Source organism: Mus musculus, chromosome 8, assembly GCF_000001635.26.
Source record: "Mus musculus strain C57BL/6J chromosome 8, GRCm38.p6 C57BL/6J".
Taxonomy (NCBI): Eukaryota; Metazoa; Chordata; class Mammalia; order Rodentia; family Muridae; genus Mus; species Mus musculus.
In genome coordinates this window covers 46729717-46753292 of record NC_000074.6, presented here as the reverse complement: position 1 = coordinate 46753292, position 23576 = coordinate 46729717, and the positions used below count along the sequence as shown (strand labels likewise).

General features: G+C 45.7%; 1 protein-coding gene and 1 long non-coding RNA gene across 7 annotated transcripts in view; one reads left to right on the top strand and one right to left on the bottom strand.

Annotated features, from left to right (window-relative positions):
* Positions 1-13548, bottom strand: part of Irf2 (interferon regulatory factor 2) — a 107714-nt gene extending 94166 nt beyond the window's left edge. For 2 of the 6 annotated variants that reach the window (NR_152560.1, NM_008391.4), the window contains exon 1: positions 13357-13548. Coding sequence is in view for 1 of the 6 variants with exons in the window: in XM_011242175.3 (XP_011240477.1) it covers positions 12948-13025 (78 nt within the window). In the remaining 5 variants the exon portion in view is untranslated. The other 4 variants (XR_001778407.2, XM_006509288.3, XM_006509289.4 and 1 more) reach the window with 4 other exon arrangements.
* A 229-nt stretch (positions 13549-13777) lies between these two features.
* On the top strand, positions 13778-22323 carry Gm16675 (predicted gene, 16675). Its single transcript, NR_045750.1, has 3 exons — positions 13778-14131; positions 16950-17021; positions 21431-22323. It is a non-coding gene; the product is annotated as a predicted gene, 16675 (long non-coding RNA).
* Positions 22324-23576: the final 1253 nt, after the last annotated feature.

The window sequence follows — 23576 nt, the reverse complement described above, 5'->3', positions numbered from 1 at the left end:
TCATTCGAAAGTGGAGCTAGATTCTGACACATGCCATAGCAAGGCTGACCAAAGAAAACATGCCACCGGGTGACATGTGTCAGACAGAATGGCAAACGTGAGATGCTTCTACTGACACCGAGAGCCATGCTCCCTGAGAAGGGAGAACGGTGGTTTCCAGGGACCGAGAAAAACGAAGTGACTTTTAAATATGAATCGAGTTTCTGGTGAGACTTTTTTTTTAATTCAGGAAATGGTTAAGTGGTGAGGGCTCCACTTAAAGATGACTGGAAAGGCAAATTCTATGACTTAAAATTTGCAACAGAAAAGAAAGAGCGAGAGACAAGGAGTGCATTTATTTATAAGTTTGCCACTCTTTGCCTCTGTTTTCTTCAGTCTTTCTGATGAATAGTAACTATTTTTAACACATGTGACTTGAAGTATTCACTATAGACATACACAGAGAAAGAGAAAGAGAGAGGGAGAGAAGAAGAGAAAAGGAAAGAGGGGAGAGGAGAGAGGGAGAGGGGGAGTGGGAGGGGAGAGAGTGGGAGAGGGATGGGGAGAAGGGGGAGGGGGAGAGAGTAGACATTTTTTCTATTAACTGAAAGCCAATTTTTCCTTCATGGTGATGTCCTCTCAGGCCAGGTGAGAAGAAAGCCCTACAAATCACTCCATGATGCAGGTTCTCTCAGCCCAAGCCTCCAGGGAGAGAGTGGGGCAGCACTTATTCAGGACCAGTGACTGCATCTGGGGAAAGGGAAGTATCAAGTGGAGACAGCCATCTGCCTGAGTCACATCAGTTTCCCTCAATGGAATCAGGCCCCCAACAGGAGCTCTATAGGCTGCAGGTACATATGTGAAGTGTCACGGGCAAACACCAGTAACATCCAAACAGACAAGATGAGAGAACTGTGAACTGGCCCTTGGACTCACAGACAACCTCTAGTGGCTGCTAAAACCATTCTCTTTCTTTAGTTGCCTAGCTGTTTGATCCCGCTGTAAATAACCGAGGCTCCTTGGTGTGGAGAATACCTAGCTAAGAAAACCTGCCCCCTCTTCAGTTTTCACCACATAACCCCCAAGTAAATGACCCAAGACATGATCAAAACAGTCAATCCTTTGTGCCGAGTACCTTCCTTGATCTCACCTACCAAACTGTAGCTGTACTGCTACTCAAGAAATATACAATCAATCAGTAATCAATATTTTGGATACCCTAAAGCCCCCTGTCCCTAGCAATTTCTCTCCTATGTTTTCTAATGACTCTGAATGCACGCACCATCAGTGCGACATATCTCATGGTAAGAACCAGTCCATCTACAGTCCCCTTGGGCCTCCCTTATGGGTTTTCAAGCGTCTGCCTTCCTTCTATAGTGGAGAGAAGAAAGGGGAGTGTCAAATATGGCGCCAGGTACCAATGTGCCCCACATCCCTAGACGCCTGCTGTTGCGACAACAGCCTCAAGCCTGACTTCTCCATTACAGCTTTTCTTTCCTTATTAAGAAGTCCTTAACTTGAAAGGTGAGACCAACTATGCATGAGAGTTAAATTCTCCCATATGAGGAAAACACCAAGCCCCTCCCCCCAAGAAAGACTCATTATATAGACTAGCCTTCCAGATTATCATTTTAAAACGAGATTATATTTTTCTGTTCTTCTGTCGGTTGCAAATCCCTAAAGACTTCACTTAAAACTAACCTGCTGTGTTTTTATTGGAAGGGATAACCAGGAAAGTTCTACCCCACTGAACAGCTGGGAATTCTGTTGCTGAACAGTTTGGTTTAGTCTTTATTTTTCTAGCTGCTGGCCCTGCTAACACGATTCCATGAAGGTCACATTTAATCTTGCAGCGACAAGCTACCTAAGCATTTCTTAGGTTGGCTTCAGTAAAAATAAATTGCCTTAGCTCTGTGAACAGGCCTGGTGCTTCAGCCCGACAATTAAAGTCAAGGGGAACAAATGGAGGCAGCTATAAAACACTGCATTTGATTTCAGAGGAGTTCCACTGCACAGGTTAAGGGCTGGGAGTCTGTGTTGGTAGCATTAACAAAGGCATCACTACTTTAATCCATACAGAAAACAGTAATTCTCGGAAGCTTGTCTCCAGTTTATCACCAACTAGATTTATATTCATAAAAAGGTGTAAATATCACTGTTGGGAATGAAATATCAGGCTCTTTCAAATGTCTTGGTATGAAAGGGAAAAGCTGAACAATTTTTCACCTTCTGAGTGTTGCACCTCGTCTGCATAGTGACAAGTCTCCTTGCTAAGTGACGAGACTCCATGCCTATGCGCAAGATACATGTACCAATAGGTTTCTAACACAAAGCAGACCTGTACCATCCCTTCCAAGTTGGAGCTCAGCTTTCTGAGCTAACTTTTGCCTTAAACAGAAAATCAGAGCAACAAATATTTATCTAGTTCTTACTGCGTATCAAGTGTCCTTGAGGAATGCAAAGAAACACGTGACACTCTCAAATAACATATCACAGAGGAGAGGGAAATAAAAAAAAAAGTCCAAATAACCAGAGCCTTTCACAGCACACCGAGAGGCCCACAGACACTCAGGTGTACACACAGCTCGTGGCCATGGGAACAGTACGTGCTATGCGCTGCTTTTGTGGGCACTCGGGATATTTATTGATTTTGGCTGGGGAAAAAAAAATCAAGTAAAGCTTATGATGAGAGGGCAAAGGAGAGCCATGAGGTTCTGACGAAAACAAAAGACTTCACCTGCCTCCCTTCGGTCTTTTTAAACTCCATTCCTTGTATTAAAACTGTCCCCAGGGCACTTATGCGCTCCCTCGCTCTGTCTCTGTCTCTGTTTCTCTCTCTCTCTCTTTGTGTGTGTGTGTGTGTGTGTGTGTGTGTGTGTGTGTGTGTGTGTTGTGTATGTATTAGGGTATCAGGGGATAACTACAATATCTCTCCTTAGGTACAGACTACCTTTGTTTTGATAAAAGGCTTGTCACTGACAGGCATCCTCCTGTCTCCACCTCCTGAGTGCTGGGATTACAAATGTGGATTACCAGGCCTGGCTTTTACATGGGTCCTGGGGATCAGCCTCTGGTCCTCAGGCTTGTGCAACAGGTACTATAGCAACCGAGCATCTCGCCAGCTCCCCGCTGTGCATCTCCCATCTGCTGGACCATCTAATGGTTAGCTGCTAGCACCTGTATCTGCTGAGCCCGCAGAATGTAGATAGGTTGAATTAAGACAAGCTGCAGCTTAAAAAGCAACATACTGGGCTTTAAAGGGGAATGCAAAATAACGTTGTTTTTGCACTGATTATATTGAAATAATAATATCTGGGAAGTAATGGGTTAAACAACGTTCATTATTAATGTCACCTCTTCCTTTTACTTTTCTAATATAGATACTAAAAGAAAATAAGAAATAAGCAAGTGGCTCATGCTGTATTTTGTACTGGAGACTGTCCTCTTCATTAATCCTGCCTCTCTCTGGTTTCATCCTTCTGCCTCTGGGCTAGTAGTTGATACACCCAACCTTAGTTTTATCACAATGATAAAATAAGTTTGTATTCATAATAGGAGTGAAACTGTTCTAATAGTTCATTAGATTAAAAAAAAATAGGCACGTAGAGTCGTCTTCCACTGCAAAAAATCAGACATCACAGTGTGACTGCGGCTTCCTAAGTGATTGTCTATGAAGAGATCTGCAAAGTGGGTATGGGGGGAATATCTGCCCTCCTGGGACAAAGGACATGAAGTCAACGGGGAAGGTATAGGATGCAAAGGGGAAGGGATGCTTCGCCAGGCCTCTTACTTTGCATACACCCTGAGAATTAGATCTGTGGCCATTTGTCTAAATTAACTGCTCTTATCTGATAGGAAAAAAAAAAACTCGTCTCCTCAACAGGGTCAAACAATACCACCCAGTCCAAATCCCTTGCTTGATTATTGTCCCAGGTTGCTAAAGCTAAGAAGAGCCCTATCTACCCAAGCATTTCTACTGCAGACAGGATAGGGAACAGTCCACAGAAGATGTTAATGGTTGTGTATGTCAGAAGAACCCTGATCCTATAGGAAGGGGAGAGGGACAGTTCCGCCACACAGTGAAATGCCCCAACCATGACCCACCAGGATCTAGGTGCGTGGACCATCACTGCATGATCCTCTTGTTTGCTTGCTTGCAAATATCAGTAGCTCTTGTCTCCTGCTCAGATGTCGTGCATTTCTGTCGTATTTACAATCATAAAAGGCAGAACTGTCAAATGGGGTAACATCTTAGACCATTACTAGTTCTTAGCATAGTGAGGCAATGGTGTCTTTCAGCCTTGGCTAGAAGAGGCCACAGTTCTAGACCTGGAATCTGCACAAGGGAGCACAGTGAGCAGAAGAAAAGCTTAGTCTACAGGTAGCATCCTCAGCAACGTTCAATCTCCTTTTGTTTGTTTGTTTGTTTATTGTGGGAGTTTGGTTTGAGGCAAGGCTTCTTCTTATATCCCCAGCTGTCCTGGAATTCGCTCTGTAGACCAAGCTAGCCTTGAGCCCACAAAGATCTGCCTGACTCAGCCTCCAGAGTGCTGGGATTAAAGATGTGCGCCACTGCCCGGGCCAATTTCCTTTTTCTTGTCCCCATTTGCTAGAGGGAACCAGTGGGGACACCTGAGTATTGCCTTGAGAACTCTTCGTTAGGTATGACAGTGACTATGATCCAAATTTGATTCAAATTTAGAAAAGTGCGGTGTCTCAAGGGGTGCCTAAAAAAATCAAATATAATCCTACCATCAAACTCTTTTCTTTCACCATGTTTTAGCATTACATCAACAAAATACATACGGTTTTTTAAAATTGTGTGGCATACAATCTAATATCCTTTTCTCCCAGCCAACTAGCATGGGTTAAATATTTCTCCTCTTTAAATGCCATTCAAAATTATGAATTTTAAAGACTACCTATCTTTCAGCTATGACATAATTTACATATGCTTTTCTTGTTAGATATTTCAAGACCTATATAGTAAAAGCTGATTCTATAAACACCCTAATACATAAACCTTTGTTCTAGCCTCCAGTCACCTCCAGGAAGTAGGTTCCTAGAAGCACCATTACTAGAACAGAAAGTTTAACTCTTGTTTGGTTGAGGTTTGTTTTGAAACAAAGTCTCACTGTGTATCCAAATTAGCCTCACACTCACTGTGTAACCCCAAGACAACCTCAACTTTGTAACAATCCTCCTGCTTCAGTCTCCCTGGTGTGTTAGGGTGGCAAGCATGCACCACTGTAGTATGTTAAATGTTCAAGCATGTTAAATTCAGCATTTAACACTGTAAGCATATACCGCCAAGTTGAATTCCAGAAAATTCCTCTGTGTAAAGCCTCAGCTACATTATGGTCCCCACAGTTTCCCAACAGTGGGTGACCTGTGGTCACAGTGCTCACAGTTCAACCATCACCTATTCTTGAAGAGAACACACTACTGCCCATTCTATATTTCCTGCTTTCCTTTATACCATTTGTGATCTGACAAGAGTAACATCCAATCAAAGAAAAGCATGGGTGAGAGGAGGCGGGCCTATGAGAGCTGCCATAGTGTCTTTGATTCATTGTATTGCCTGTGGGGAGGTTTGGGGGTGTTTTGTTTTGTTTTGGGTTATTTTTTAGAGAAAGATTGGGGGGCTTAGAGTGTGGGTCTCAGTCCTTCAGTTCCCAATACTTCAACATCAATACCTTCAAGGTGACCCCAACCATGCCCAGGTGACAGTCTCCTGTAAGTCCAGCAAGTCCCCTGTAAGCTCCTGCCCTGCAGTTTCCTGTCACAATCCATCTTCCACGGGGTTAAAAGGTTTAACCCCAAAGGCAACGGCAGAAACTCTTCAGCATCTCAATTGACCCTTGACTAAGTACTTGTTCCCCTTTCCTTCCTTAACTCCATCCTGTAGCTGAAGATTTGTAATGTAAGGAATTTCCTGGAATTTAACTTAGTGGCATATAACGCTTAAAATGTTAAAAAAAAATGTTTTTTTCAAACTTGGAGCTGAAGAGATGGCTCAGTGGTTAAGAGTGCTTGATGCTTTCCAGAGTCACCAGGTTCTGTTCGCAGAATCCACACAGAGACGCACGGCCATCTGTAACTCCAGCTCCAGGGAATCTGCCACCCTTGCCTGGCCTCTAAAAGAACCAGGTCTGCAAATGGTACACAGACATACATTCAGGCAAAACACTCGTACACATGAAATAAAAATCAATATTAACCATCCATGCCAGCTGTGGCAGTAACAGAGTCTCTGCCTGCCTAACTGCCCCTTCCCTCTCTTCCAGTACCAAGAACCCACCATCTAGCTTTCTCGTTATTCTCTCTCCAATTCCCCCTTGGCCACTTTTCTACCCACCGCCCTACCAACACCCTCCTTAGGTATCAGGACACTCTCTTCCCATAGCTTTTCTCGTCTCCAGTAAATCTAGGGTAGGGAAAACAATATCAAAACGCATAGCTGATATCGGCTGAAATAAGGCCATTTGGATTCAGTGCCTTCTCGTTCAAAGTATCAACCAAACAAGATGTGGAATGAGTCAGAGATGTGAAGCTCACAGGCCAAAAGAGCATCCTCTATCTCTTTGGATTGACCCATAGGCTCACCAAGAGCAAGTTAAAGTGAAGGTTCATCCAAAGCTGGTACAAAGATAGCAGTATATTGATAAGTACATTTGAAAATAAATCAATTTAAGAAAGTAACATGGGAGGTATTTTATTATTCAAAAAAAAGAAAATCGTTTAATGAAAACTGGACAGACTTTTATCACACAAAATCTTAAATTAAGATCTATGTTCGACTACATTGGTTGTTCTCTCAGAATTAAAACAAAACACTTAAGGAAGCATCCCCAAGAGCTTATGGGTCCCCACACATCTATTTGTTCAACTCTAGTTCTTTCTGGCTTATTAGAGCTGATGGAAGGAAATACAAACCAGAACAGAAACAAAACAAGTCAGGAAAAATAACCCTCCCGCACTCTCTACGGCCTTCCTGCACACGAAGGCTGCACCATGCAGCGCGGTCTTCCTGGAAATGGAAAAGTCAGAGTACGAGAGCCATGATGTGAATATCATCTGGGGTGTGAGGGCTCAGGCCAATAAGGACAACCCCAAAACAGGTGAGTCCTATTCAAAGCTGTATGGACTGTGTAGAAGCAAGCAGCTTTTGCTTGCTGTTTGCTTGGCATAGCCTCTAAGCCAAGGCCAAGACTTAACCATCCACGGTTATCCATATTAGTCCTGGGAAGAGACCCTTGAACACTGAGTGGTTCCGTACTTTTGCCCTGGCCTCACAATGGAGGAAGACTGGAATGATGGGCCCGGCACACCATAGGGGACAAGAGGCTCATACTGAGTGAGAGAGGAAGAGATAGATGATATACTGTAATATACTATACTGTAATATACTATACTATACTATACTATACTATACTATATTCTGTAATATACTATAAATGCTATGGACTGGAGCCAGTCTCCAATCTAAAGAATCCTGAATGGTTTCTAAATGTTCCTTTCCCTTGGTCATTTAATAATAAGCAAATGTACTAGCCTGGTCCCCTGAGGATTGCAGAACTATCAAACCACAGTTTGTGGAATTAAGGTTCCAAAGGGGGAAGTTAGTAAAGAATGAATAATAGAGATAAAAGTCAATGCCAAGGTTCGGGGTATAGCTGAATGGTAGAGCACTTGCTTAGCACACTCCAGGCTATGGGTTCAATTCAGGGCATATACATGTGTGCTTGTGGGTGCAAGTGTGTGTGTGTGTGTGTGTGTGTGTGTGTGTGTGTGTGTGTGTGTGTGTGTGTGTGTTTTGTGTGTGTGTGTTTTGTGCATGGATGTAGTGAATTCTAGGCTTCTGAGCCCATTCACCTTTCTCTATACAAAACCCTGTACATGGCTAGTTGTCTACAAATCCTTGATAAATGAATATGTTTGTGGATCACGACATTTAACTATTATTCACTTCAAGTAATGGTATAGGATTCCTGGGTCCCCAGAGGAACTCGAAGTTCTGAGGGAAGGCCTCAGCTGGTCCCAGTATGTCAGGACCTTCCCAGAGCGCCAACACATGGGTTTCCCTCTGTTTGGGTAGAATAAGGCTTACTAGATTTTACTAGATTTGATGCGAATCACATTTTTTTTAAAGGATTTATTTATTATTATACATAAGTATACTGTAGCTGTCTTCAGACACACCAGAAGAGGGCATCAGATCCTATTACAGATGGTTGTGAGCCACCATGTGGTTGCTGGGATTTGAACTCAGGACCTTCAGAAGAGCAGTCAGTGCTCTTACTCACTGAGCCATCTCGCCAGCCCCCGAATCACATTTTTTTACAAGTTGACCAGGAGTTCTGACTGGAAGCCACAGGTATCCAAGTACTGAAAAGAAATCACATGAAGGCTTCCTACGTGAACAGTTTGTCTCAGGGACTGTCCTAAGATGAATCCTGTAAGGTGTAAAATCAACTTAAAGGGCTACCTGACAGTCAAGGGCTAGCCATCATAGGCCTACTGCTCGCTCTGAATTCACACAGAGCCTGGGAAATCTTCACCACATGGCCACAGTTTGGGTGGTAGCTGCCTGGGGCTTGCATTTTTCTGGGTCATTGTTTTCCTTGGCATTTTATTTGAAAATAATGGCTTCATGTTTAAATCTGGTACCTATACATAATTTATTATTCCTTTGGGGCTAAGTCAAAGCTTGATCAAACCTCCTTAGCTACAATCTCCACTGGCTAACACCCCCACTCAACTCAGCCCCATTATACATTAAGCTGATATTCTTAACTAAATATTAATCCATGCAAACCAAAGAGCAGTACAGGAGTAGGGCAGACAGAGGTAGAAAGTCCTGCTCACCTCTCCCCCTGTCCAGGAAGGAGTATGGAGTGCCATACATATGAATAGCATTGGCTTTACTGTTAATACTTCCTGTTACTTCACAGCAATGTATTTGTTCACATATCATATATTACAAATCTATACTATTGATGTTCATTCTCGCTTATAATGTCGTATTATTTTACTCACATAGTGTTGCGCACTCGTCAGTGAATCCAAGTCAACCAAGTCCCTTTAATGACAGCGCAATGGACTGCAGAATAGAACTAAGTCCCTTTAATGACAGCGCAATGGACTGCAGAATAGAACTAAGTCCCTTTAATGACAGCGCAATGGACTGCAGAATAGAACTAAGCCATACCCATAACAGCAATAACTTAATGAGTCTGACACGACGGTGAAGAAAATTCAGACCAAAGAATAGTGACACCTGTGTGTTGCATTATAAAAAGGGGAAACATATTGTCCCTCATACTCAGGTCCTAGCCTATAATACACACACACCCCTATGTACACAGCTATAAGTGTGGGTGTCCTATGCTATTTAGAAAAGAGACCAAGAAAGAGTACTATTAGGTGATGGGGAAAGACAGACTGCAAAGGGAACCATGAGGCATGAAGGAGAACATAAAGCTAATGTTTTTCTAGGTTTTAATGTTAGTGGTAGGTGTAACTATGTAACGATTAACGAAATGCAAGCCCCCCAGGTGATGTTTGTGGACTTCAGAGGGGCCCTTTCCAACCACAGAGAGGTTCAGAGAAATCACAGAGACGGGGATTGGGCAAGTGTTTGTCTGAATGGCCGCCTCTCTCTACCTTTATGATGTCTTTATGGGTAAGTTCATTACAATAAAGAATTTAATGTATAAATAAATTGGAAAAACATGCATCCAAGTCAGTTATCCCCACATCATTTGGTCTTCATGGATACCAGTCAACTGTTCTCCTAGCAGGCCAAAAAAAAGAGAAAAAAATTCACATAATATTTCACTGCTAAACATTTTTGATACTTTACATATAATAGTTATCCAAATGTGTAATTCTTTGCCATGATTTGTGTACCCTCAGAGGCACTGTCCTGTCCTGTTGTGATTCCTCACTTTTATTTTAAAGACAAGCTCTCAGCCTGTATCTAAACTTGAACTCACAATCCTCCTGCCTCAGCCTCAATGGGATAAAAAGTATGTACCGGGACACTCACCTCTCTAATATTCGCTTTAACAGTAATCTAACAGAACTTAGAAAGTCAATACATGACACATTTGTGGGTTACTATAATTTACACAATGTTCTTCCACACACAGTATCACAATTGTTCCCCCAAAGCAGCCCGGTAAGTAGAATACACTATTCCCTTTCTTAGACCAACCCCCAGAGGTAATTACTGGATTTATTTTTGGTTGTTGTCAGCTCACAGCTAGAATGCAACTTCTGTAGAACTTGAAGAGGCTATCTGTCCTTCACGGTTCTAGTTGGGTTCACAGAGCCTGCCACTGTGTCTGGTAGTTCATGGCCCACAAATATTTGTCAAATATATAAATAAGTTCTCCAGATTGCGCTAAGGCCTGTTTGGCAGGAGGCAGATAAGGGATCTGCAATAAAATTCCCGGTGTAGTTCAGTAGTCTATTTGCCATTAAAAAAGGGGGTGGGGTGGGGGGAAAGCTGGAAAAGAGGATCCAGATTTTACCGAATAAAGCTGAGATTAAAAGAGTGGTGCACTTGGATATGTGAGGAAATCAATGTGCGTCAAGGGACTATCCAAAGTTTCAAGTCTTCCACTCTTAGATTTAAACAGCTTTCACTCGCTCTGGTATATTAAATATTTACTTAATAAAGTATTTCAGGAGCCCATAGTTCCTAGAGCCTTCAGGACTTCATGTCAATTTCTCTTTTGCCTCAATTTGCTTCCAATTTGATTACAAGTCCTCTTTTTTTGTTTCATGAAGATGCCATTTTTACAGGTTAAGTCATTCTGAAACACGTGCAACTCTTCCTAACTTTTGCAGGTCAAGGGGGGGAAAAAAGACCACTCATTGAGAATGAAATATGTAAGTGTTTAATTTTAAGAAGCAGTAACAAATCATAACAGGCAAGATCTCTTGGATCTAAGCACAAGACAAAATCTAACTTCTTACGCAACAAGCTAGGCTATAAATTATAATCATTCACCAATCACAGTGACGTTCCGGACTTTGCCCCATCAATCAATAGATGCTCCAACGTTACCCCTTAGAGATGCCAACTCAAGCCTGAAATATTCCATTTGCTTGAAGCTGCCTTAGAAAAGCCAAATGCCAAGCTTTTATTGGTTTCTATTTTTGTGACACACGCCACCCCACCCCCCAAAAAAGAATGAGAGTTGAGAAAAATCAGAGACTCCTGCACTTGGGCGAGTGATTAAGTTAAACAGGGCAACCTCTAGGGCTCTGCCCTAACCAAGCAGTGTGCATCTGTCTACCATGCAATCAACCACCTTCTAAAAACAGTAGGCTAAACAAACGGGTCCCTGCACCTGCCCTTAAGCACCTTAAGTGCAGGCTGCTAACTTCAAATGTTACTTGCAGTCAGTCGATATAAAAAAAAACAAAAACAAAAACAAAAACAACCAACAAACAAAACTAATAAATGACTTCAGGCATGACAACAAGCTCCCAAGCTCCCGTGATTCCTGAAAATGCACAACAGGAAATGTAACTGTCCTCCACCCTCAGGAGCCATTCATCAAGAGCAGCCCGGAGTCCCAGCCACAGGGAGGCGAGTGGCAGAAAGCTAACCCCAGGACTACTTTGCCTCCCTGGTACAGACACAACCAAGGAAGGACAAGGAGTGCCCACGCGGGAGGGAGGAGGGGACAAGAAACATGTCCCCCAAGTTTCAAACACACTGGGCTTAAGGACCTGCAAACCCGCTCGCAAACGAGTGACAAGGTGGCCTGCCAATCCCAGGGGTCTTATTTACATCCGACCACCAAGGATCTCGCCTCCACCGACTGATCCGGGCGTCTCACCTGGGGCCCGAGCACAGTCCTGGCTCGCGGCGGAGGCTACTAGCCTCCTTCCCTTCCCTGCTCCTAAGGGGCGAGGGACTGAGGGTGGCAAACGGTCCGAGAGCCGGGGCCCAGCGGACAGCGTCCGGGGAGCCGGGGCCCTGAGCTCTCGCGAAGGCTTCCCGGGCCGCTCAGGGGAGCCGGCCCCCAAGGCCGAGCGACAGGGACTAGCTGGGCACCGCGATTGGCCGCGGCCCGCATCGCTCGCCCAGAGAGCCGGGCCGGCGGGGCGGAGAGGAAGTGGTGGCTGCCGCTCTGCACCAACCATGTTCGGCCGGCGGGCGAATGTCACCCGGCGCCCGGAGCGGGTCGGAGGGCACAGGGCGGGCACTCATTCCCACCACGTCCCGGAGACCCCAAGCGTTCGTCAGCCTCACCCCCAACCCCATGCTAGCCCGCCGGGCGCCGCTCGGTCCCCGGAGGTTCCCCGCCCCCACACCTCGCCCGTTCCGTAGCCAAGGCGGGTCGGGGCCCAGCGCGCCAGGCCGGCCCCGGGGGCGCCCGCGGGGACCCGGAGGCACTCGCAGCTAGGCCGCGCCGGGGTGGGTGACCCCTGAGCGCGGAGCCCTCCGGGGACGCGCCTCCGAGGCGCCTCACGCGCTGGGACAAGTGCAGTGACAAAGCCCGGAGGCCAGGCCAGACGCTGGCCGGCGGGGAGGAGGACGCGACGTTCCTGGCGTGTGGCGGCGGCCCAGTCCCCAGGAAGCCGGGCGCGCCGGCCAGGCCCGCGCCCAGCCGCGCGCGGAGCCCGCCCGGCCCGAGTGTCCACTGGCACCAGACGCCGGTCACCCGACCCCAAGCCCCGCGGGCGAGCGCATCCTGGGACCGCCTTAGGGCAGCCTTCAAGTTTACAGTGGTCACTGCCCGGGCACGGGCATCTAGGGACCGCGGGTGCCAGTCTATTTACACCAGAGACCGCCGGGAAAGAAGGGCCGCTGGGCACCGAGAAGAACCCGGTTCCCTTCCTCGGACCTGGTGGCGACAGTGTCTGTAAACACTCATACACATACAACACACACACACACACACACACACCAATTTTATTTTAAATGAGGCCGGACTCCAACGGACCTGTACCCACAACACACGACACCTGGAGCGCAGAATCACACAGAGCAGATCTGTGTCCATGGAGCCACCTCTTCTCATCTGCAAATCCAAAAGTGAAATTAAACCTTCACTAACCTCCTCCTCCTCCCTCTCTACCTCCTCCTCTTTGCAGCCTCAGCAGCCCCAGTACCAGCGGCAACAGCAGCAGACCCCTGCTTCCCCTAAAATCAGATGATCCATAACTGCGCCGACTCTTCCTCCAAAAATCGGTATTAATATTTATGAACCCCGGCATTTTTCCGTCTGCAAAACATCGTGTCAAAGCATCAGGACGCACATACATACATAGCTCCTCCTGTCCCCGTCAACATGCCCTCGAGAGAAAACACACGCACAGCCACAACTATTATTTGAAAAAAAAAAATGTTACCTCTCAATGTGCTTTTTTTTTTCCACGCTACCAATACAATCCCGCAAGGTGTGAGTGTTGTTAGGGTGTGTAAAATGGAAATGAAAGCCCGTCAGTTGAATAATCGCAGGAGCAAAACTAAAAGTTAGTCCCCGGCTTGCCTGAGAACAGTCCAGATCGAAAGCAAAACAAGGAGAGGAAACTGCGAGGAGCCGAGGCTGGAAATCCCCCCCACCCCCGCCCTCTCCCGGCCCCGCTCCCTCCCTCGCTCCCCCTCCGCCCTCCTCCCTCCCCGCCCTTCCTCCCCAGTGTTTGTTTCAAGCTTGTGCAACCCGGAGGTGGAGGCAGAGGGAGGGCTCCAGCCGCCAGCCTGGAGGTGCGGAAGTTCGCCGCCGCTGTTCATTGGCGGCCGGCACGGCTTTCATCATTTCTCGGAAAAGTCAATTTCATTTTCACTTCCCCACGTCGCGGCTGCGGGGAGCAACAAGCGGCAGCGCGTGTGAGCGTGGGGATCGCGCCGAAGGGCGCGCGCTTTTCACCGGGGCCACGCTGGGACTGTGGGGCACCAGAAGTGGTGGACGGGGCGCTGGCTTGGGAGCTGGCCACCAGCTGGTGGTGGCCGTAGGGAAGGAAGGAGATGACCTGACTCTACATCCTACCTGAAGGGTGGAGATGGACCAGAGAGAGCCCCGGAAGCCTGGGGACCCTTCCCGACCTGTGGCTTAAGTGCTCAGAACCGCTGTGCACAGGCTGCATATACAAACTCATCTTGGAAAGTCGCCCGCTGCAAAGGAATGTAAGGAACGAAGTCAGCTGAAAAGACGGCATTACTTGTGCCCCTACTTTATTGGATCTCCTACTGGGGAACGGGGGGGGGGGGGGGGTTTGAGGGGGGTTGAAGGGCCAGCCTGGCACTCAGTGTGGAAGCTAGGATGGTTAGGAAGGCCTTCCCCTAGAAAGTCACTCTCCAAAGTTACTTCATGTCTTTGCCATAACCGGTCCAGTTCCTGCAAAATGCAAGGGTTTGAGTTACATGAACTTAAACTGTCTTGATTGGGACTGAACCTGGAGGGAACGCTGCCTGTTAACTCCTAAATTTGGCTGTCCTTATTGGTTGAACATCCTTGGCTGCTGTCCTCTGTGCTGTTCCGTGGAGACAATACTGAATGCAAGAAGAGGGCCCAGTACCTATGACAGGTGCAGCGGCCTATGGGCTCTACTAGGCCAGCTCGCTTGGAACCTCTTGCTGTTTGGTCACTTAACTTTAAAAGTATTCCCTTACATTTAGTTACACCTGCTTCTTGCCTGGCTTACAGTTTCCTCAGCCCACCACCTGCCTTCTCTAACCACTGGGGAAAGCATCCCACCCTAGGAGACTGTCACTATCTATGTGTAAACATCTGAAAAATAATTCTACCTCCTCTTTGCCATAGAATTAGTGGATTCCACAGACAGGGATAAAGGAAAGTATGCATGCCCTTGTAGAAGGAGAGCAGTGAGATTAAGGACCCTGTCTTGTGGCCTCAAAATAGATCCTTCCTGCACAGTGTCCTTTATTTCTCCCATAATAACACTGCACACTCCTTGCATTTATATTTCATATATCAGTAACCACAGGGATATACACACTGCATGGTAGTTGTATGTCTTTACCCACCAGGCACCTAAGTTAAAAGCCTAATAACCACAGGTCATTATTTTCTGGCTTTGTGTGTGTATGGGTGAGTGTGGTACATGTGTGCATGTGTGCATGTGTACTCACGGAGGCCAGAGTGTCCTGCTCAGCCCTTCTCCACGGTGTTGATTGGAGACAGGGTTTCTCACTGAACCTAGAACTAGGCTGGTAGCCAGCCACTCCAGCAATCTTCATGTCTCTGCCAGCCACAGCACTGGAATGAGGTGGGCACAGAGCCAGACCTGGCTTTTCAAGAGTCTTGGGGATTTGAACTCAACTCCCCATTGCTTGCTCAGCAAGCCCCCTTCCCCCATCTCTGCGGCCCCTTTTGTTGTTGTTTTCTTTGCTGTTGCTGTTTTTTATTTTTGCTTGTTTGTTTGTGTGTCTGGGTTTTTTGTTTGTTTGTTTGTTTTGTTTTTTGTTTTTTTTCTAGACAGGATCATCTTAGGAAGTCTAGGTGAACCAGAATTGTTTTCCAAGCTGTCCGGGAACTAACAACGTTCCTGCCTTGGCTCTTGAATCCTGGAATTATGGGCCTGTGCTATCTCTGTTTATTTTAATCGGTGTGCAACCCATTGTCTTCTCTTCCCTAGAACAGGGAGAGGAAAGGCCTACATAAATAGCCCCTCCGGTCCCCATCCACACGCCTTCTTTCTGAGCTTCTTATCTCGGTTCAGCATCCTTCATGTGCAGGCCGAAGGAACGACAGAAACAATGAGGTCTGGTGGGGCCAACCGATGTCTCTTCCCTGCTATCTATGATAGGAGCTTCCTCAGAGATGAAAACTCAGGGGAGCCAGAGAGGACCATGTCCACAAATCTCTAAGAGGCATCCTAAGGCCCTGTATCCGTGAACAGAGGCTAGTCCTGGAAACCCCATTGCCAGGCACAGGGAGCATCCTGTCTCCGTGCTTTCCTGACGATTGGCTTCCCATTTGTGTCTTCACTAGATTCTCCATCAGGAAACAGTCCTGCCCGCTCTAAGTGCACCCCAATCTCACTGTTTCAGAAAGAGCAATGCCCTACTTATGTGTGGTCTTTAACCACACATAAAAAAGTTTTCTTGGACTGTTAATTTTTTTTTTCAGTTCTTGATTCCTTCTTTCCCACACGGTCTAGCAATCCATCCATCCAGTCCTATCAGTACACATCCAGTCACAATCAATCACAGCCTAGTTACAGGTCCATGCAACCCCCCAGGGTCTCCAGATGAGATGGATCATGGCAGTCCCTGAGCACCATGCCCAGTCACCTCCCTTGGGTTTGTCCACGTCAATAGACACATGGTTATCCAAATCAAGCAGACATTTTCTTCCCTTCAAGCCCAACTCGTGTCCTCTCTGCCCCTCAGAAGCTCATCTGGAGCTTACAGAATAGAGGCCATCTTGGTTATAAGGCACGTGAAATCAGTTTAATGTGGTAGCAGACTATCAGCTAGCCTCACGTGTTACCAGCTCAAGTGCCTATATCCCCACCCCCTTGCAAACCAACAGTCTTTTCCTTAATTTGCAGAATGTCACAGTCATTCTCACATCCCTTATTTGTCATTAGCCTGGGGCCCAGCACATAGAGGGTCAACTATTTTTGAATCCACAATTCCTTGCTCTTATCTCTGAGTTCGTACGGAATAGTCCAGACTTTCTCAGCGCATTTGTTTTATACTTCAATAGCATTTTAAAAGGTTGGTTGAGGGGCTGGAGAGATGGCTCAGTGGTTAAGAGCCCTGGCTGCTCTTCTAGAGGTCCTGAGTTCAATTCCCAGCAAACCACCTGGTGGCTCACAACCATCTATAGTGGGATCTGCTGCCCTCTGCTGGTATGTCTGAAGACAGCCACAGTGTAGTCACATATGTAAAAATAAATAAATAAATCCTTTAAAAAAAAAAAGGAAAAAAACGTTATTTTATTTTTATTTTGTGTGCATGCATGTTTTGCCTGTAGGCATGTGGATTCTGTGTGTGCCTGGAGGTCAAAAGAAGACGCAGATCTCCTGGAACTGAACTGTGGATGGCTGTGAGTTTCCATTTGGGTACTGGAACCTGAACCTGGGTCCTCTGCAAGAGTTGTACGTCCTCTTAACGGTTGAACCATTAGGCCAGATCCCATTAAGAACATTTTAATACAAATGTAACATTAGATGGAAGTCAGAAAACATAGAGAAGTTGAAAGAAAATAAGAGTTGTTGGGCGTAGTAGCAAGCATCTGCAATCCCAGCATTTGCCAGGCTGAGGAAGTCTGAGTTCAAGGCAAGCCTGAGCTACATAGGGAAACCTTGTTTAAAAAGAAACAAGGTTGAAGATGTAGCTCAATTGGTAGTATTTTCTTAAAGTAAGCAAAGACAGGAATCTGTCTTATTTACATCCACCATGTACATAACTGTATACACACACACACACACATACACACACACACACACACACACATACGGAGGTGGAGTCCCGCAATTTTATCCTCAGAAATAGACCTATGGATATTTCTATGTGCTTCCCATTCGTAATCTTTCGAATGTGCCATTTCCCATCCTTGTCTGCTCATGGTTTCCTGGTGCAGTCTGCACTTCCCATCCCCCGCTGGGCTTCTGTGACATCGTTCTGTCCCGTTCTGTTCCGCTTCTTGGCTGGCTCTTCTTTTGCTGCCAGCCTCCTAAATTATGGTGTTTCCAGGCACCCCGTCTCCAACCCTCTTATTTTCTCATTTTATATGTTTGGGTTTTTTTTTTTTTTTCTCTTTGGGCGCTCTCATCCACGCCCAGAGCCTGAGATATCACTACAGATGGTCCTGAACTTAACAATCATTTACTTACAATTTTCCAATTATGCAATGGTACAAAAGCAACAAGGACTCAGTAGAAAGCATACGGCAAATTCTGAATGTGGGTCTTTTCCTGGACTAGCACTAAGCAGTATAATACTTTGTTGCCATGTTGGGCAATGGCAGACCTTTTCATCTCCCATTCAACCACAGGGCCACCCTGTGAAACAACCCACACACTGCAATGTCCCAGTTGCTACACTCTTTCTCTAAACTAGGTATGTCAATAGCATTTTAGGATACAGTGCTTCCACTGGTAAATGTGTTTATGGGGGTCAGGCACCTTACAAGTTGAGAAGCATCCATATTTGGTGATGATTTCAAAATAAACTCTGAGCTACTGACATATATCACTTCCTAGATGCCAGTGAGATTCATATATATTCCAAATTCAGGTCAATACTCACACTAGGAAAACACAGACCATCTCAAGCCCAGGCTGCCTTGAAGTCAGGATCCTCCTCGCTTGGCCTTACAAATTCTGGGATTACACTCTTAAAGTACTCATAACATCTTTCCCTACAAACGCATATTGGTCATGTCATCAGGAGCCAGGAATCTGGGAAACATCACAGCACCGCCCCCTCACCAAACACACACACAACTAGTTTGAGCCCCTGGGGCTCCCTTAGACATAGGTACTGTTTGCAATTTTCCAGGCCCTTGAGCTCATAAAACGTAGGATGAATAGGACCGTGTTCTTACGCCCTTGATGAAATGTCACTGTAGATCAGAGATATAAATATGACTCAGAACATCCACATGGTACTGATCCACATAGTCACAAAATATTTCTTGACTCTTTGATGATGCACACACACATACTCATACGCATGCACACACACATACTCATACGCATGCACACACACACATCTCTGTGGAAAATGAATCAATATAGAAAAATACAGTCTTTTTGGTAGTCTGTGAGAAGAGTACCATTTGCGTTATAGTAAAATTAGAATATATTCTCAGGGATTGCATTTTTCATTTTATCTGCAGAATGGGCGTCCTACAGGATCTCCCTGGGTGTGTGGATAGGGATCTCTTCAGGAGAGTTAGGACAATAGGTATTTAAGCAGGGTGTGTGTAACTCTCTCTATGAGTACATCTTGGCAAACCAGAGAAACTGAAGACACACTCAGAGTGAACCCCTTTTTAAAATGGACATCTAATTTATCTTACTGATAAAGGAGATACTTTTAATAACATCATTACTCAATTCACAAATACGTGCTGGGCGTCCAGAAAATGCTACTTAGCACTGGCTATATAGCAATGGACCAAAGGAACCAAAACCACAGTCATCTGGAACACTTTTTTTTTTTTTAAATAGTCTAGTCAATTACCATGTCGATTTCCAATATAGCATCCCCGGAATGGCAGGGACATGGCCTCTAGCTATTATCACAGGCCTTAGAATTGCACATCACAGTTGTAAGAAGGTGTACTGTCTAGCTTGTTAACCAAAGTCTAAGTACCCTTGAGATGAAACCAGAGACCCTCTGCCAGCTAAGGTTGCAGTTCTGCACCCCCCACCCCCGTCACTGGAACCACTCCTGTGCCAGCCACTGGGGCACTCCTCTGTGGTTCTAAAATTCAGGCGGGAGGACATAAGAGGATGCACAGTGAGGGTTCCATGCCTGCCAGAGCACATGCTCAATACAAGGCAAAGTCCGCATGCTCAATACAAGTTTAAGTCCGTGCAGAGAGATCACTGCAGAGATCATCCCGGTGAAGTACAGAGTGAGTAAAGACTACGGGAGGTTACAGATCAGATTCTGGCAAAGGCAGCAGGACTTCGGTGATGTGCACGCCTTAAAGGGAGTTCTGTGAATCTGGAAACACATTGGAGACACTTTTGAGTGTTTGCTCCTTGCTTCTATTTCACTGGAAAAAGAAACAACCCTTAGTTTGTTACAACATCATGAGAATCATGAGTTTTGGGTAACAGATTACCCAATGCTTAGTAATAAGTATTCTGATAAATAGAAAGGAAACATAACTCTACGATTTCCAGGATAGCTCTATAGCTCTCCCTTCCCCTAACTCTGTCTCTGTGTCTGTCCCTGCCCCCCAACTCTGTCTCTGTGTATCTCTGTCTCTGCCTCTGTCTCTCTCTGTCTCTCTCTCTCTGCCTCTCTCTCTCTGTCTCTCTCTCTCTCTCCCCCCCTCCCTTCTTTCCTCCCTCTCTCACCACCCCCCTCTCCCCAACCCCCTCTGTGTGATGAGTGTTCTTGTCCAAAGGGAAGGCTTGCCACTTCCAAACCCTGACATGAGTTGGTTTTTGTCATCATTTCCCAAGCTTCTGCCTTAGCAGCGAAGTGAGGACGGCTCCACAGCTGTATCTTGATGTTCATCCGAAAGGACTGCTGTGACTCCTTTAGGGATTAAGGAGAGAAATTTCAGATGTGTAACCCCTAAACTCAGCAAAGTAGAGCTGGAGACATGGCTCAGTTGGTAAAGTAGTTCCTGGGGGGATACGAGGACCAGAGTTCAAGTCCTCAGCACCCACCTAAAGGCTCGATGGGATGGTGCATGCCTGGATTCCAGCAGGCAGATCTGAATGTGAGGCTAGCCTGGTCTACATAGAGATTTCTGGGCTAGCCAGGGCTACATAGTAAGGCCCTGTCTCTAAACAAACACATAAGTATGTAAATATAAGGTCACATTCTGGGTAGTGGAAGTTAGATTTCAGCATGTAAACAGGGAGGAAGCCGTGACATCACATACCAGTGTGGATAAGGAACCTGAACAGAGGAACAAGCTGGGACCAATGCCCCATGAGTCGGAGACCTGGCATCTTCTGAGAGTTGGCAGAAAGAGTTGGGAGGACATAACGTGTGGTAAGAGGTGGGCAGAGCTAGATCAAGGAGTCTGGACTTTATGAGCAGTGGGAATTATGGAATCCACGTACGGTTTCAAAAATCATGCTGTAAATTTCCAAATCGCCTCTTCTACATCAGAGAAGCACAAAGGTTTCTTAACTTGCTGGCCCCCTGGAGGCATTTGTGACTGTTCCCTCCTTGCCTCTTAATCCATAATTCCAGGGATTTGCTGAGAAACATGCTGAACTCCGGTCAGTGTGTTTACTTCTTAAGCAAAAATACTAATTTCTGTCCAACTTCCCCTCTTATTTCCTTCTTCACAAGTAAATAATGTGAATCTAATTAATGACTCTTGAGGCACATACCCAAAACACCTTACGGTGGCAGGTGGGGGACACACAAATTTTAGGCATACTCTACTTATCTCAGGTTTTTGAGTGAAAAAAAAATAATGATTTTTTTTTTTGAGATTGTGTCATGATAATGGTTCTGGGATGTGTTTTATAGTTTGATTTCTAACATTCTTTTAGGTTTTTGGTTTGGTTTGGTTTGGGGGGGGGTGTTTGTTTGTTTTGTCCACGAACAACTTCTTTTGTAATAGTTCCTAAAATTTTAAGTTTTTTTTTTTATCATGTGTGGAACTTTGCAACTAAACAGTCAGTCATGCTTGTTGTTGTTGTTGTTGTTGTTGTTGTTGTTGTTGTTGTTGTTGTCTGTTTGTTTTTGAACTTCAAACTAAGGATCCTGACTTTAAGCTCCTCTCTGTATGTTTGGTTTTGAAATTAGGTCTAGAGCAATCCAGACTGGCCTTGAATTCACTATGTAGCTGAGGTTCATCTCCAACTTTTTATCTTCCTGCCTCCACCTCCAGAGTTCTGGGGTTTTGGGTGCCTGCCTCCACGGCCTGTCAGACTTCCCTCTTCTTAACAAAGAGGTTTACTTCTTACCTGTTTAATCCTGCTCTGGGCTGGGAAGACAGTCTGTTGATGGAAAGGACGGAGAGAAGATAACGGTTGCTATTACCATCTGCCAGTCACACTCCAAGTTCAGATCATTGGAGATGAGAAAGAAAACAGCCAGCCATGTTCAAGCCACCATACGATAGAAGAGAGAAGGAAGTGTTTGGACCAAGCAGCCCAAGCCTATGCCATGGGCACTGATGATGGAGACACATGGGGTGGGTGGGCCTGATTAAATTCACACTGTGTGCCCAGCCATGTCAGGGTCACCAACTTAATGGACCCATCATTAGACAGGATATTCTCTACTTATCTCCATTTTATTTGTCGTCACGTCTTCCCTTGACTTCTCAGTGATGTGAAGCTGGTTGAATTATGGCCTTGTGCTTCACAGGACATACGACCAATGCTGGCACCCTTCCATGAGACGACCTTATAATGGCTATTTCTTCCAGACTGAGAGCCTGGAGGACTCTTGCCACTCACTCTGTTATCTCTCCCAGCATTTACCTCTGATCACATAAATGCTTCTTCCTGTGTAGATACTTTCGTTTATTGTTAACTTAAGCATGGTCCACATTGAAGGTAAGAGAAAATTAAAATTTTATACAAACACAGTGTGAACACCTCGGTGGCACCATGCATAAAACCCAAAGGAGATACTTTGAAATGTCAAACACTTTCGATTTGAATACATTATTTATATCTTTCTTTCTGGAACTTTCCTGTTTGGTCCTTATACCACCTACTATGCAGCCTGATGATTTCCATATTTAGTGGAAGGCCCTTTTTTTTTCTATTCAAAAGGAATACTTGATTATAGATTTCATTTTCATCAGCGTAAACTTTGGGATACTTTTTGCAGATAGTTTCAGGAATTTACTCCAGGGTACTTTTATGAGTTGTAACATAAACTCCATGGGTGTATAAATGGTACTCAGACATGCAGGCAGGCAAAAATGCCCAAGCCACCATCTCTGAGGACCATCGTGGCGTTCTTCTGCTCAGACAGTATAGTTGTGGAAAGGAAACAAACAGGCAGTGGAGTCCAGCCCACTGGGCGCACTTTGAAAACAAAGGGCTGTGTGCCTTTCTGCTCGGCACAGCTCTGAAAGCCCACCATGAATCCAGATCTGGACAGTCACTCTCCGGGGTGGGAGATGCTTCTTTCAGTGGTGTGACGTGCGACAAGCGAATCTAAGCAGCCACAGACCAGGCTGGTATGGCTTTCAGCTTTGGCATATGTGCGTGGTTCTGTGTGCACCTCCTTCTATCCCACTCCTGGCCCTAAGATGATTGTACTGGCTAGTTTTGTGTCAACTTGACACAGGCTGGAGTTATCACAGAGAAAGGAGCTTCAGTTGGGGAAATGCCTTCATGAGATCCAACTGTAAGGCATTTTCTCAATTAGTGATCAAGTGGGGAAAGGCCCCTTGTGGGTGGGACCATCTCTGGGCTGGCAGTCTTGGGTTCTATAAGAGAGCAGGCTGAGCAAGCCAGGGGAAGCAAGCCAGTAAGTAACATCTCTCCATGGCTTCTGCATCAGCTACTGCTTCCTGACCTGCTTGAGTTCCAATCCTGACTTCCTTGGTGATGAACAGCAATGTGGAAGTGTAAGCTGAATAAACCCTTTCCTCTCCAACTTGTTATGTTTGTGCAGGAATAGAAACCCTGACTAAGACAAATTGGTACCAGCATAGTGGGGTATTCCTGTGACAACCTGACCATGTTTGGGGGAGGACTGTGGAAGGACTTTGGAACTTTGGGCTAGAAGATCCATTCCCTGTTAAGTGCTCTGTCAGATGTTGTGTAGGAGGTTGGAAGATGATGTTGAGAACAGTGCAGAAGATGGAAGCCTGGCTTGTGAAATTTCAGAGGGAAAATTAAAGACTCTTTTCAGGGCCACTGCTATTTTGGATTGTGACGATTCTGTGGTTCTGGTTAGCTGGGGCTGAAGAATCAGCTGTGATTAA